Consider the following 13,024-nt stretch of genomic DNA (forward strand, 5'->3'; position numbering starts at 1 on the left):
ACTACCCGCCCCGCTCATGACGTATTATGAAAATAATGCATCCTCTCGTCCAATTAGAAACCGAGTTGCGCCCATGTGTGTATTGTTTAAACTGCTCAAATCTGACGGTGTTGTCAGTTTCAGAAAACTTCCCAAGCAAAAGTGATGGAGGCCGCGGCGTCCGTTAGTGCAGTTGCCAGAGAAGAAAATCCAAATGCAGGGCCCAATTTCGCTAGCCGTCCACTTCACGAAAACTATGACCCCGCTGTCGAACACGAGAATTGGGTGTCCAGGGATCCCGAACTCGAGCCCAGTGATGGGGGTGCATCATCGGACAACAAGTGTCAGCGAAGGGTCGATGAAGAGTTGACGACGCTTAGCCCTGAAGAGATTGAGAGTCGCTTGGACAGAACTCGTCGAGAGTTTTACAATCGCCGGAAAATCATAATTAAAAACCTGCCATCCGATGTTAGCAATCAGGTAAGTTTCCTAAACTTCCTTTTAGTCTTCACAAGCGTTAGAAAGCTAACGCGGGTCAGTAATTGCATCAGATCATGTCAAGCCCAGGCTGCAGCTGTTGAATCGAATAAATATAAAAAATAAATGACCATACCCTTGCCATTAAATTGACATCTAGCTTTTTTACCAGTAATTTAACTGGGTTCGCTGGCTTTTGGTGATTTCTATATTTCTAGCTAGCTTATCTTACCGTTAGCTAGCATAGTTTCCTAGTAACTAACAATGCTTTGCTGACTAATTGTCTTTCCTAATTATGTCGCGAATAAACTTTGAGGTCTCAACGTATCTGGGACGTGGTAGGTGATGTTTGGTGGTTATTCACGGCCTGGCTGCAATTGCCCATTCCAGCATCACGCGTGGTTGATGGACAAGTTGAAAGTGCAGAATTAAAATCCTCGTGCGGAAAGGCAATGCTAGTTGCTAACGTTAGCAAAACTGTTTGTTTTGTTTTGACCAGTAATTGTCAGGCTATGGATTGACATGCATTGTATGTGACTGGTTCAAACGTGTCGTTTTAAAATATTTTCAGTTAATTTCCCTCATTGAAACAAACTTCATGTCTCTGGGAAAAAAAAGTTGGAACATGCTTGACTCGTGGGGAACTGTGGCCTTTGCGCGTTTCATTGTTTGCCTGGGTGCATATTGGGAGTTCGAGATGGGAACGTGAGTAGCAGTGACAAAGGGTTGAAGGTGTAGAGGCAACGTAGCCGTTTTCAGAAAATGCTAGACAGCATTGCGATTCGTTTGTGGAACAGGCAAAGCGTTGTGGAACAACCATTTCTCCTATCACAGTGACTGGGCAACTGTTTTCCACCCATTGCCCAATAGCAAGAGATGACTTTGCTTTTGTTACATGTTGGCAAAGACACCTGTTGTAAGCAAGCAATCATTCTATTTAAAATTTAAAAAATCAATACTGATGAGCATTTAGGCACTACAGATGGTGTATACTCGTATGTTGTTGTGGAAAGCACTTGCCAATATCCCACTATCCCTAATTGGACATTTAGAAAAACTGATAGCAACATGTTTCGACCCCCCCCCCCAAAAAAAAAAGATAATGGAAAGCTGGTCAGTGAATAAAAGTAGACATGTAGATGGAGCTACACAACAGATGTGTTAACATCCCTAATCTAAAGCATCACATTCGTTTGTCATGTTCTCAAGTGATTGTAGTGTTTAACACTGAATTTTAAGCTTAATTTATGCCTACAATACTACACCATTGTATGGTTAAAAGTAGGCCTGTACTAATCTGGGAATATCACATTTGAAGTGTTCTGTGGTAATTGGAGAAGAATAACACATTAATGTATTAAGGTAATGGTATTCATTTAGGGTAAGTTATTAGTTTAGCAGCGGTGGGCTATCACTGCTAAATCGTTGCTTCCATGCCCAAAAATGTGATAGAACCAACAATCACAAAAGTAAAAACTAGATGGGGAGAATGGCATAACACCGCATAAGCCCAGGCAAGATGTGTACAATTGCAAGGGGGAGAAAAAAAAGACAAATTATCTCTGGCCAAGGAGGGCTTTTAAAAATGTTGGCTGGAGAATGCTGTGGCAAAAAATATAGGGGAAACGCTGACTGTAGCTAACTACACTTTATTCCTTTCAGGAGGTTCATGAGCTGTTGCGCAACTATGATTTGAAGTACTGCTTTGTGGACAAATACAAGGGAACAGGTAAGTAAAAAATAAATCCCAGTAAGACTACTTGGATGCAGCAGGCTCTCTGACCGAACTAGACAGATTACTCAACTCTCTTCCTATTTTGAGCAATGTAACCTTCCACATAATTCTTCAAGGTCTTAGCTCATGTTCTCTTCCCCCAGCTTTCATCACACTGCTCCATGGGGAGCAGGCACAATGTGCCATCAAAGAGTTCCACCAGCACATGCTGCGGGAGAGGGAGATCTCTGTGCAGCTGCAGCCCACCGACGCGCTGCTGTGCATCGCCAACCTGCCCCACGCTTTCTCCCAGCAGCAGTTTGAGGAGCTGGTGAGACCCTTCGGCAACCTAGAGCGCTGCTTCCTGGTCCACAGCGCCTCCACTGGCCACTCCAAGGGTTACGGCTTTGTGGAGTACATGAAGAAGGACTCTGCTGCTAGGGCTAAGTCTGAGCTGCTGGGTAAGCAGCTGGGCTCAAGGATGCTGTACGTCCACTGGACTGAGGTGGGCTCACTCACCTACCTCCTGCTGCACTCCAGGTGTCTCTGTGTGGACCGTCTGCCCCCCAGCCTGCTGACCGCCCAGGACCTCAGCAATGCCCTGGCCGAAACGCACGCACCCATCTTCTGCCAGGTCAGTCACATGCGGACAGGAACTCCAACGCCCTCTCATACAAACTTAACCTGATATTTTCAGAGGATTTAACATGTGTATCTGGCTCTCATGAATAGTGTATATCTAGTAGCTTTTCTCAGTTAAATTTGTATCTGTGGCTCCAGTATACTCTAGTAGCAAGCAGAACATGCCTGCTTGTACTTTTGACACTACTTTTTACTTTTGTCATGAACGCTGTTCCAACTGTTTCCCTCTAGGTTTTTTTAAAGCAGTGGTTGCAGAGTTAGCGTGGGCATGGTTAATGGCACGGTATTAGAAGCCCTCTTGGCCTCAAACACCATTTTGTTTTAAGCTAATGTCCTGCAGTTCTACACATTTTGCCATTGGGCAGAGAAAATTAGCAGTTTTAGAGCTATTATACACTTTGCCATAGCATAAGAAAATTGTAAAAGCAATCTGGATGACTCAAACGTATAACAAAATCAATGGAATGCCAACGCCATGACATTTTTTGGAATTTTAGATTGTCCTGGACTGTTTTTACTTTGCTTGTTCGTTAAAGATCTTGGTTTTATATACAGTGGGGCAAAAAAGTATTTAGTCAGCCACCAATTGTGCAAGTTCTCCCACTTAAAAAGATTAGGCCTGTAATTTATCATCGGTACACTTCAATGACAGACAAAATGAGAAGAAAATAAATCCAGAAAATCACATTGTAGGATTTTTATGAATTTATTTGCAAATTATGGTGGAAAATAAGTATTTGGTCACCTGCAGAAGTTTCTCAATACTTTGTTATAAACCCTTTGTTGGCAATGACAGAGGTCAAATGTTTTCTGTAACTCCCTCCAAAGATTTTCTATGGGGTTGAGATCTGTAGACTGACTAGGCCACTCCAGGACCTTGAAATGCTTCTTACGAAGCCACTCCTTTGTTGCCCAGGCGGTGTGTTTGGGAACATTGTCATGCTGAAAGACCCAGCCACGTAACATCTTCAATGCCCTTGCTGATGGAAGGTGGTTTTCACTCAAAATCTCACGATACATGGCCCCATTCATTCTTTCCTTTACACGGATCAGTAGTCCTGGTCCCTTTGCAGAAAAACAGCCCCAAAGCATGATGTTTCCACCCCCATGCTTCACAGTAGGTATGGTGTTCTTTGGATGCAACTCAGCATTCTTTTTCCTCCAAACACGACGAGTTGAGTTTTTACCTAAAAGTTATATTTTGGTTTCATCTGACCATATGACATTCTCCCAATCTTCTGGATCATCCAAATGCTCTCTAGCAAACTTTAGACGGGCCTGGACATGTACTGGCTTAAGCAGGGGGAAGCATCTGGCACTGCAGGATTTGAGTCCCTGGCGGCGTAGTGTGTTACTGATGGAAGGCTTTGTTACTTTGTTCCCAGCTCTCTGAAGGTCATTCACTAGATCCCCCCCCCCATGTGGATCTGGGATTTTTGATCACCGTTCTGGTGATCATTTTGACCCCACGGGGTGAGATCTTGCGTGGAGACCCAGATCGAGGGTGATTATCAGTGATCTTGCTTGTCTTCCATTTCCTAATAATTGCTCCCACAGTTGATTTCTTCAAAGCAAGCTGCTTACCTATTGCAGATTCAGTCTTTCCAGCCTGGTGCAGGTCTACAATTTTGTTTCTGGTGTCCTTTGACAGCTCTTTGGTCTTGGCCATAGTGTTGTTTGGAGTGTGACTGTTTGAGGTTGTGGACAGGTGTCTTTTATACTGATAACAAGTTCAAACAGGTGCCATTAATACAGGTAATGAGTGGAGGACAGAGGAACCTCTTAATTAAAGATGTTACAGGTCTGTGAGAGCCAGAAATCTTGCTTGTTTGTAGGTGACCAAATACTTATTTTCCACCATAATTTGCAAATAAATGCATAAAAAATCCTACAATGTGATTTTCTGTTAAAAAAAATAAATCTAATTTTGTCTGTCATAGTTGAAGTGTACCTATGATGATATTACAGGCCTCATCTTTTTAAGTGGGAGAACTTGCACAATTGGTGGCTGACTAAATACTATTTTGCCCCACTATATATATATATATACTGCTCAAAAAAATAAAGTGAACACTTAAACAACACAATGTAACTCTAATTCAATCACACTTCTGTGAATTCAAACTGTCCACTTAGGAAGCAACACTGATTGACAATACATTTCACATGCTGTTGTGCCAATGGAATAGACAACAGGTGGAAATTATAGGCAATTAGCAAGACACTCCCAATAAAGCAGTGGTTCTGCAGGTGGTGACCACAGACCACTTCTCAGTTCCTATGCTTCCTGGCTGATGTTTAGGTAACTTTTGAATGCTGGCGGTGCTTTCACTCTAGTGGTAGCATGAGACGGAGTCTACAACCCACACAAGTGGCTCAGGTAGTGCAGCTCATCCAGGATGGTACATCAATGCGAGCTGTGGCAAGAAGGTTTGCTGTTTCTGTCAGCGTAGTGTCCAGAGCATGGAGGCGCTACCAGGAGACAGGCCAGTACATCGGGAGACGTGGAGGAGGCCGTAGGAGGGCAACAACCCAGCAGCAGAACCGCTACCTTCGCCTTTGTGCAAGGAGGAGCACTGCCAGAGCCCTGCAAAATGACCTCCAGCAGGCCACAAATGTGCATGTGTCTGCTCAAACGGTCAGAAACAGATTCCATGAGGGTGGTATGAGGGCCCGACTTCCACAGGTGGGGGTTGTGCTTACAGCCCAACACCGTGCAGGACGTTTGGCATTTTCCAGAGAACACCAAGATTGGCAAATTCGCCACTGGCGCCCTGTGCTCTTCACAGATGAAAGAAGGTTCACACTGCGCACGTCACAGTCTGGAGATGCCGTGGAGAACGTTCTGCTGCCTGCAACATCCTCCAGCATGACAGGTTTAGCGGTGGGTCAGTCATGGTGTGGGGTGGCATTTCTTTGGGGGGCTGCACAGCCCTCCATGTGCTCGCCAGAGGTAGCCTGACTGCCATTAGTTACCGAGATGAGATCCTCAGACCCCTTGTGAGACCATATGCTGGTGCGGTTGGCCCTGGGTTCCTCCTAATGCAAGACAATGCTAGACCTCATGTGGCTGGTGTGTGTCAGCAGTTCCTGCAAGAGGAAGGCATTGATGCTATGGACCGGCCCGCCCGTTCCCCAGGCCTGAATCCAATTGAGCACATCTGGGACATCATGTCTCGCTCCATCCACCAACGCCACGTTGCACCAGACTGTCCAGGAGTTGGCGGATGCTTTAGTCCAGGTCTGGGAGGAGATCTCTCAGGCGTCCGCCACCTCATCAGGAGCATGCCCAGGCATTGTAGGAAGGTCATACAGGCACGTGGAGGCCACACACACTACTGAGCCTCATTTTGACTTGTTTTAAGGACATTACATCAAAGTTGGATCAGCCTGTAGTGTGGTTTTCCACTTTAATTTTGAGTGTTACTCCAAATCCAGACCTCCATGGGTTGATACATTTATTTCTATTGATAATTCTTGTGGGATTTTGTTGTCAGCACATTCAACTATGTAAAGAAAAAAGTAGTTCATAAGAATATTTCATTCATTCAAATCTAGGATGTTATTTACTGTTCCCTTTATTTGTTTTAGCAGTGTAGTTTAGCTCCATTGTCTTGTCTACATACGTTATGTCTTTAAGTTTACACTGAATGTTTTACTGTCCTGAATCATTTTTATTGATTATATATTCAATTTTTTTCAGCAGTGGCCAAGATTTTAAAAATGGTGATGGACTGCTGCTAAGTTCATGTAGGGGAAACACTGGCAACTGCTTTTGTTTTACTCTGAGCCAGTGTGTTTGACACATCTGTTTGAGGTAACCATCTGAACCTTGTAGCAGAGCTGTGTTATCATGTAACATGGGGCATCCGTAGTGATGACAGGGTCTTGAAGTTCACATAAAGGAGGTGGATATGGATTGAGTATTTTTGTATGAATCTGGCTTTCGAGCCCTCACCTTTGACCTGCTTTTCCTGTGGCCACTCTGTTTCTTTAGCAATGAGCATTGCTGGTTTCTATGGTGATGACCACCTGACTCCCAGGTGGTGTCAGTCAGCAGGCCTCTGGCCCTACAGGCTTTTCTGGAATGAGACCGCACTGTCCTTTTGGCACCGCGTACACTCATTCATATACCTATAGGGCACAGTAGTTTGAGGTCTGGCAGGACACTGTTGTGTAATAGTGCGAGTGAGGCAATTTAACTATTGGACAGGCTAACTCAGGAATATGAAGCTCATGATTTTTTTCCATAGCTCACTTGGTCTTGATACATTGTTTATTACTTCTTTTTTTTAGATCATTGATTGGTAATTGCTTTTAAAAGTTGAGACTCAAGTCGTAGCTGTGGCAAACTAGAGAAATTTGGACATGAAGTCTGAAGTATTTTCTCTACTTTATATTACAGAATGCTGCTGGTCATGATTCAGTTTAATCCCACCTACTGTCTCTACCATTGTATCAAATACTCCTTTCTACTAATTGCTGTATGGAAAGTTATCTTTGTTAAAAACACCATCCACACAATGTCAAGAAGTTTAATATTACTGAATTCTCTGCGTAAACCTATTTCAATGGCAAACAGAATGAAGTGAATGTAGTGAATTTGGCAGAACCAAGGCATAGTCATTAGTTTTGGACTGATTTGCATAAGGAATGCGTATTTAACTGAATTTTCCTTTATTCAGTTGGCTCAGGGCCAGGATGACAGTTTCCGGCGGTTTGCCGTGTTGGAGTTCTCCTCGGCAGAGATGGCTGAGCAGGTGCAGAGAGAGGCTGACGGCAGGGCGCTAGGTGGGACCCACATCCGGGTCTCCTTCTGTGCCCCTGGACCCCCGGGACGGAGCATGCTGGCTGCCCTCATCGCTGCCCAGACCATGGTAAAGACTTCTTGGTTGCCACACCAGACGTTTGAACTATTACTCCCTTATGTTACTGTGGTAAAACAACTGTTCTGAATGGCTGTCCTCCTCTTCCCTCTCCACAGGCCCTGAACCGTGGGAAAGGTCTCCTCCCTGAGCCCACAGCCATGCAGATCCTCACAGGCCTCAGTAACCCTGCCACCCTCAAGATGCTGCTCAACCCCCTCACCCAGGGCAGGAAACAAGGTGAGTAAGATCATGCCATTTCCTAAAGGATGACAATGTATGGTATGAGTCTCTTACCCTGGTGTTAATGCTTTAAAGCAGGGGTGTCTAATTTCATGGTGGGCAGAGTGTCTGTTTTTCCTTTCAATTAAGACCTAGACAACCAGGTGAGGGGAGTTCCTTACTAATTAGTGACCTTAATTCATCATACACGTACAAAGGAGGAGCCAAACCCTGTAGATATTCTGTGGAATGAGATTGACACGAGCTTTTAAGCTGCAATGGTTAACTTTTTCAGTGACCCGACCAAATTCACATAGAATGTGAGTTAAAGATCTGTCATTCTCATTGTAAGCAAGGCTGGGAAATGAAAGGTTTTTTCTATGTGCGCAATTTCTATGCTTCTCAGTTTTTTTTTTTGTCACTTACGGTTTTGTACACCAGCTGAAAATATATTTCACAGCGGTTTAGGTCACACAATTATTCTCTACACTTGCTTGTTTTGTGACAAACTGAAATTAGGCAAATTATTCGAATTTTAGCAAGAAGGATGCATATTGCACCTTTAATGCGTGGTGAAATAATAGGTTGTCAGGTCCTAAGGTCAAATGGTCTCTCTGCAGGTCTCCTTGGTGCTGCTCCCACCATGCCGCTGCTGGCTAACCACGCCCTCTCTGCTGCTCTGCTCCAGCTCCTCCTCCAGAACCAGGCCCAAGTTCAACAGGTACCCTGCATACCATACCCTGCATACTCACCACCTCTCTCACCTCCAGCTCCTCTCCCCTCTTATGTTGGTTCATTAGTCTCTCTCATCCACACTTCTCCTACTTTATTCTCTCCTCTACTATCAGCAAGCCTTTTTGGGAAATCATCTTCTCTGGGCTCAGGTGCTGCACAATAAAGAGAATCGACTACTTCCCTGTGTGAGTGATCACTGAGCGTGTGTGTGTAGATGTGGTTGATATAGGTTTGTCGTGAAGGGACTGCTCCCTAAACCAAAGCTGGTAAATGCTCTTCCTCTGGGAAGTGTTTCTTTCTGCTGTGTGCTTTTCTCGTAATATTAATGGTTTGGTTTTTACTGTGAATTCTGTTGACTGACATAATTCTTAAATGTGATATTTTTGGTTCAGTAAATATCTGGTATGTAGACTGTTTGTTTTATCCTCTTGTGGGTCACTGAGGTGTGTGTAACTCGTGTCTCCTACAGGCAGGACTGATTGGGGACACCCTTCTGGCTGCTATGCCTCTCCAGCAGGGAGTCCATCTGCTGGGAGACCTGCCTCAAGGTTTGGCCTTCCATTCATCTCATTTTAAAATACTTTATTGGCATGACTAAAGTCTATTTTGTATTGCCAATACAACTCACTAGTTGCCGTTTCTCTAGTTTTATTTATCACATACAGCAATGCTCTACATTGATGCATGTTCTGCTAGCCCTGCTGCTCTGTTAGTGATTTACATTACAGCTTCTTTACACATGTAGTGGGTTTGGGCAGTACTTATTACATCTAGGTTATTTACTGTGTTAGTGCTGTATTGATTGTGTGATCTCAGGGCTCTACAGTGTAGTGACGGGGTGTTTGTTATATTAATACAGTGTTTGTCTCCTGTCCCCAGGCGCTGTGGTTCCATCCCTGGGCCTCCAGTCAGACCTTATGGGACCCCTAAACCCCCACTCTATGGGTCGACCCCCGGGCAGAGAGTCTCCTACCAGCTTCTCCCAGAACCCCTCCCCCACTCTCCAGGGCATGTCCATCTCCCACCTGGGTGGAGTGATGGGGGCAGAGGGGCCTACAGCACCTGGGGTATGATTAAAATACTCTGTATACTTTTCTAATGTTGTCCCTACTAGGAGGGATGCTCAAGTCATTGTGCCTCATTACATAACACCAAGTCCCCTGATTTTAATTTAATATTTTTTTATTTTTGTGTCTTCTCCAATAGTTGTCCATACTAGGACACCCTCCCAACGATGTGAATCTTCCCCAGAACCCCTTCAATGTCCACAGCCTGTTCCCATCAGGTGAGCTGCCCCTCCTACTGTCTGCAGCCTGTGAAGTTTGACTCTGATTCCTTCCCAGTATTGACCTGTAGGGTTTTTGACATTTTCCATTCCTGCCGTCCTTCACCCAGGCGCCAACTGCAGGCCCCACCCTTACAGGAAGAGACCAGCGCTAGGCAACTCCTCCAACCAGCGCACACAGCACATCCACTGTAACTACAGGCTGCGCTACCAGGAGTCCTACACCCCAGACTACCCCCCAATACACCAGGTAGGTCCCCCTTATCCTCTAACCTTTACTGACCAGGCCTACTGCCTGGCATGGCTGATCTGATGTTGTGATAGAATGCCTGGTCATTGATGTTTATTTGATATCCGTGGACACTGCTGTCTTGGTTAAGGTCATTGTGACCACCGGTGGGTTTTCTAGCTCTGGCTGCCCAGTGGTCAGTGCATGGACTTTTCTAGTGCGATGGAACACAGTGGGCCTGCTTATCAGCACCACTTTCTCCCTGTCTAGCAACCCTGTCCTCACAATGGTTTGACCCTAGGGTCTTCTGCCTCACAAACACGGGACTGCCCTCTTGACAATGTACTAGCCAGATGCGCCACCAAAAAGCTTGAAGCTGTGGTTTAAGTGTACGGTACAGTCTTAACTTTGTTATATGAGCAGTAGGTTTAATGGCATCTGGCTCCTTTCACCCCAGGATCCTCTGGGCCATCTGTATGAACAGCAGGAGGCTCTGGACACTGGAGCTCTGGCAGGGTTCGGACAGCAGGTAAGACATTAAACCATCTCCACTATTCACATCCAGCCTTCAAACTGAGGCATCTCTTGCCTTTTCAATCTCTACTCCCCTTTGTAGTCTTAATTTTTTTTTATATGCATGTAGAACTGTACATGCAGCATATAATAACATGATGAATGTCTCTAGCGGTTTGGCCACCCCGGCTACAGTGAGCAGGCCGCCTCCCACTATAGTTACCCCCCCAGCCCGCCCTCGTCTTCCTACTACAGCTCGGTGGCACCCGCCCCCCGGCAGCCTCCCCTCCAGCCATCTCAACAAGGTAGGCCCACACTGATGCCCACCCCCAATGCTGCTTAGACTTTGTCTCTGCCTCTTCCCAATGTAATCAACCGATCTAATGATTGAGTGTGATCAAAATATAAAGGTTGACCTCTGTTATTTAGACTTAGCGGAGAGGTCGACCGATTAATCGGAAAGGCCGATATTACTTTTTATATACCTTTTTATTTAACTAGGCAAGTTGGTTAACAACACATTCTTATTTTCAATGACTGCCTAGGAATGGTTGATTAACTGCCTTGTTCATGGGCAGGACGATAGATTTTCACCTTGTCAGCTCAGGGATTTCAATCTTGCAACCGCACAGTTAACTAGTCCAACGCTCAAACCATTGCACTCCACTGTTACGCGAATGCAGTAGAAGCCAAGGTAAATTGCTAGCTAGCATTAAACTCATCTTATTAAAAAATCATAATCACTAGTAAAACTACTAATCCAGTTTAGCAGGCAATATTAACCAGGTGAAATTGGGTCATTTCTCTTGCGTTCATTGCACGCAGAGTCAGGGCATATGCAACCGTTTGGGCTGCCTGGCTCAATTGCAAACTAATTTGCCAGAATTTTATGTAATTCAAATCAAATTTTATTTGTCACATACACATGGTTAGCAGATGTTAATGCGAGTGTAGCGAAATGCTTGTGCTTCTAGTTCCGACAATGCAGTAATAACCAACAAGTAATCTAGCTAACAATTCCAAAACTACTACCTTATAGACACAAGTGTAAGGGGATAAGTCGCTCTGGATAAGAGCGTCTGCTAAATGACTTAAATGTAAATGTAAATGGATAAGAATCTGTACATAAAGATATGTGAGTGATGGTACAGAGCGGCATAGGCAAGATAGATGGTATTAGATGGTAGAGATGGTACATGAGATGTAAACAAAGTGGCATAGTTTAAATATACATATACATAAAGATGAGATGAGTACAGTAAACAATGAGATGAGTATGTAAACAAAGTGGCATAGTTTAAAGTGGCTAGTAATACATGTATTACATAAAGATGCAGTAGATATAGAGTACAGTATATACATATACATAGGAGATGAATAATTACATTTACATTTAAGTCATTTAGCAGACGCTCTTATCCAGAGCGACTTACAAATTGGTGCATTCACCTTATGACATCCAGTGGAACAACCACTTTACAATAGTGCATCTAAATATTTTAAGGGGGAGGGGGTGAGAAGGATTACTTTATCCTATCCTAGGTATTCCTTAAAGAGGTGGGGTTTCAGGTGTCTCCGGAAGGTGGTGATTGACTCCGCTGTCCTGGCGTCGTGAGGGAGTTTGTTCCACCATTGGGGAGCCAGAGCAGCGAACAGTTTTGACTGGGCTGAGCGGGAACTGTACTTCCTCAGTGGTAGGGAGGCGAGCAGGCCAGAGGTGGATGAACGCAGTGCCCTTATTTGGGTGTAGGGCCTGATCAGAGCCTGGAGGTACTGAGGTGCCGTTCCTCTCACAGCTCCGTAGGCAAGCACCATGGTCTTGTAGCGGATGCGAGCTTCAACTGGAAGCCAGTGGAGAGAGCGGAGGAGCGGGGTGACGAGAGAGAACTTGGGAAGGTTGAACACTAGACGGGCTGCGGCGTTCTGGATGAGTTGTAGGGGTTTAATGGCACAGGCAGGGAGCCCAGCCAACAGCGAGTTGCAGTAATCCAGACGGGAGATGACAAGTGCCTGGATTAGGACCTGCGCCGCTTCCTGTGTGAGGCAGGGTCGTACTCTGCGGATGTTGTAGAGCATGAACCTACAGGAACGGGCCACCGCCTTGTAGGGTATGTAAACATTATATTAGGTAGCATTGTTTAAAGTGGCTAGTGATATATTTTACATTTCCCATCAATTCCCATTATTAAAGTGGCTGGAGTTGAGTCAGTGTGTTGGCAGTGGCCACTCAATGTTAGTGGTGGCTGTTTAACAGTCTGATGGCCTTGAGATTGAAAAACAGCTTCTGTCTCTCGGTCCCAGCTTTGATGCACCTGTACTGACCTCGTCTTCTGGATGATAGCGGGGTGAACAGGCAGTGGCTC

General features: G+C 45.0%; 1 protein-coding gene across 1 annotated transcript; it reads left to right on the top strand.

Moving 5' to 3' along the window:
- Positions 1 to 120: 120 nt before the first annotated feature.
- LOC123999073 (ribonucleoprotein PTB-binding 1-like) lies at positions 121 to 11,004 on the top strand. Its single transcript, XM_046304434.1, has 13 exons — positions 121 to 459; positions 2,119 to 2,185; positions 2,335 to 2,804; positions 7,498 to 7,689; positions 7,797 to 7,917; positions 8,520 to 8,620; positions 8,748 to 8,819; positions 9,104 to 9,182; positions 9,514 to 9,701; positions 9,841 to 9,919; positions 10,030 to 10,169; positions 10,606 to 10,677; positions 10,834 to 11,004. Exons 1-13 carry the CDS (start codon positions 145 to 147, stop codon positions 11,002 to 11,004), a joined length of 2,067 nt encoding a protein of 688 aa, XP_046160390.1. The 5' UTR covers positions 121 to 144.
- Positions 11,005 to 13,024: the final 2,020 nt, after the last annotated feature.

Source organism: Oncorhynchus gorbuscha, linkage group LG16, assembly GCF_021184085.1.
Source record: "Oncorhynchus gorbuscha isolate QuinsamMale2020 ecotype Even-year linkage group LG16, OgorEven_v1.0, whole genome shotgun sequence".
Taxonomy (NCBI): domain Eukaryota; kingdom Metazoa; phylum Chordata; class Actinopteri; order Salmoniformes; family Salmonidae; genus Oncorhynchus; species Oncorhynchus gorbuscha.

What these genes read in the sequence shown, in the direction of transcription:
- LOC123999073 (XM_046304434.1), top strand. Translation starts at nt 145, where the DNA reads ATGGAGGCCGCGGCGTCCGTTAGTGCAGTTGCCAGAGAAGAAAATCCA. An exon ending in CATCCGATGTTAGCAATCAG is followed by an intron (nt 460 to 2,118) that starts GTAAGTTTCCTA and finishes TATTCCTTTCAG; the next exon opens with GAGGTTCATGAGCTGTTGCG. An exon ending in CACCCAGGGCAGGAAACAAG is followed by an intron (nt 7,918 to 8,519) that starts GTGAGTAAGATC and finishes GTCTCTCTGCAG; the next exon opens with GTCTCCTTGGTGCTGCTCCC.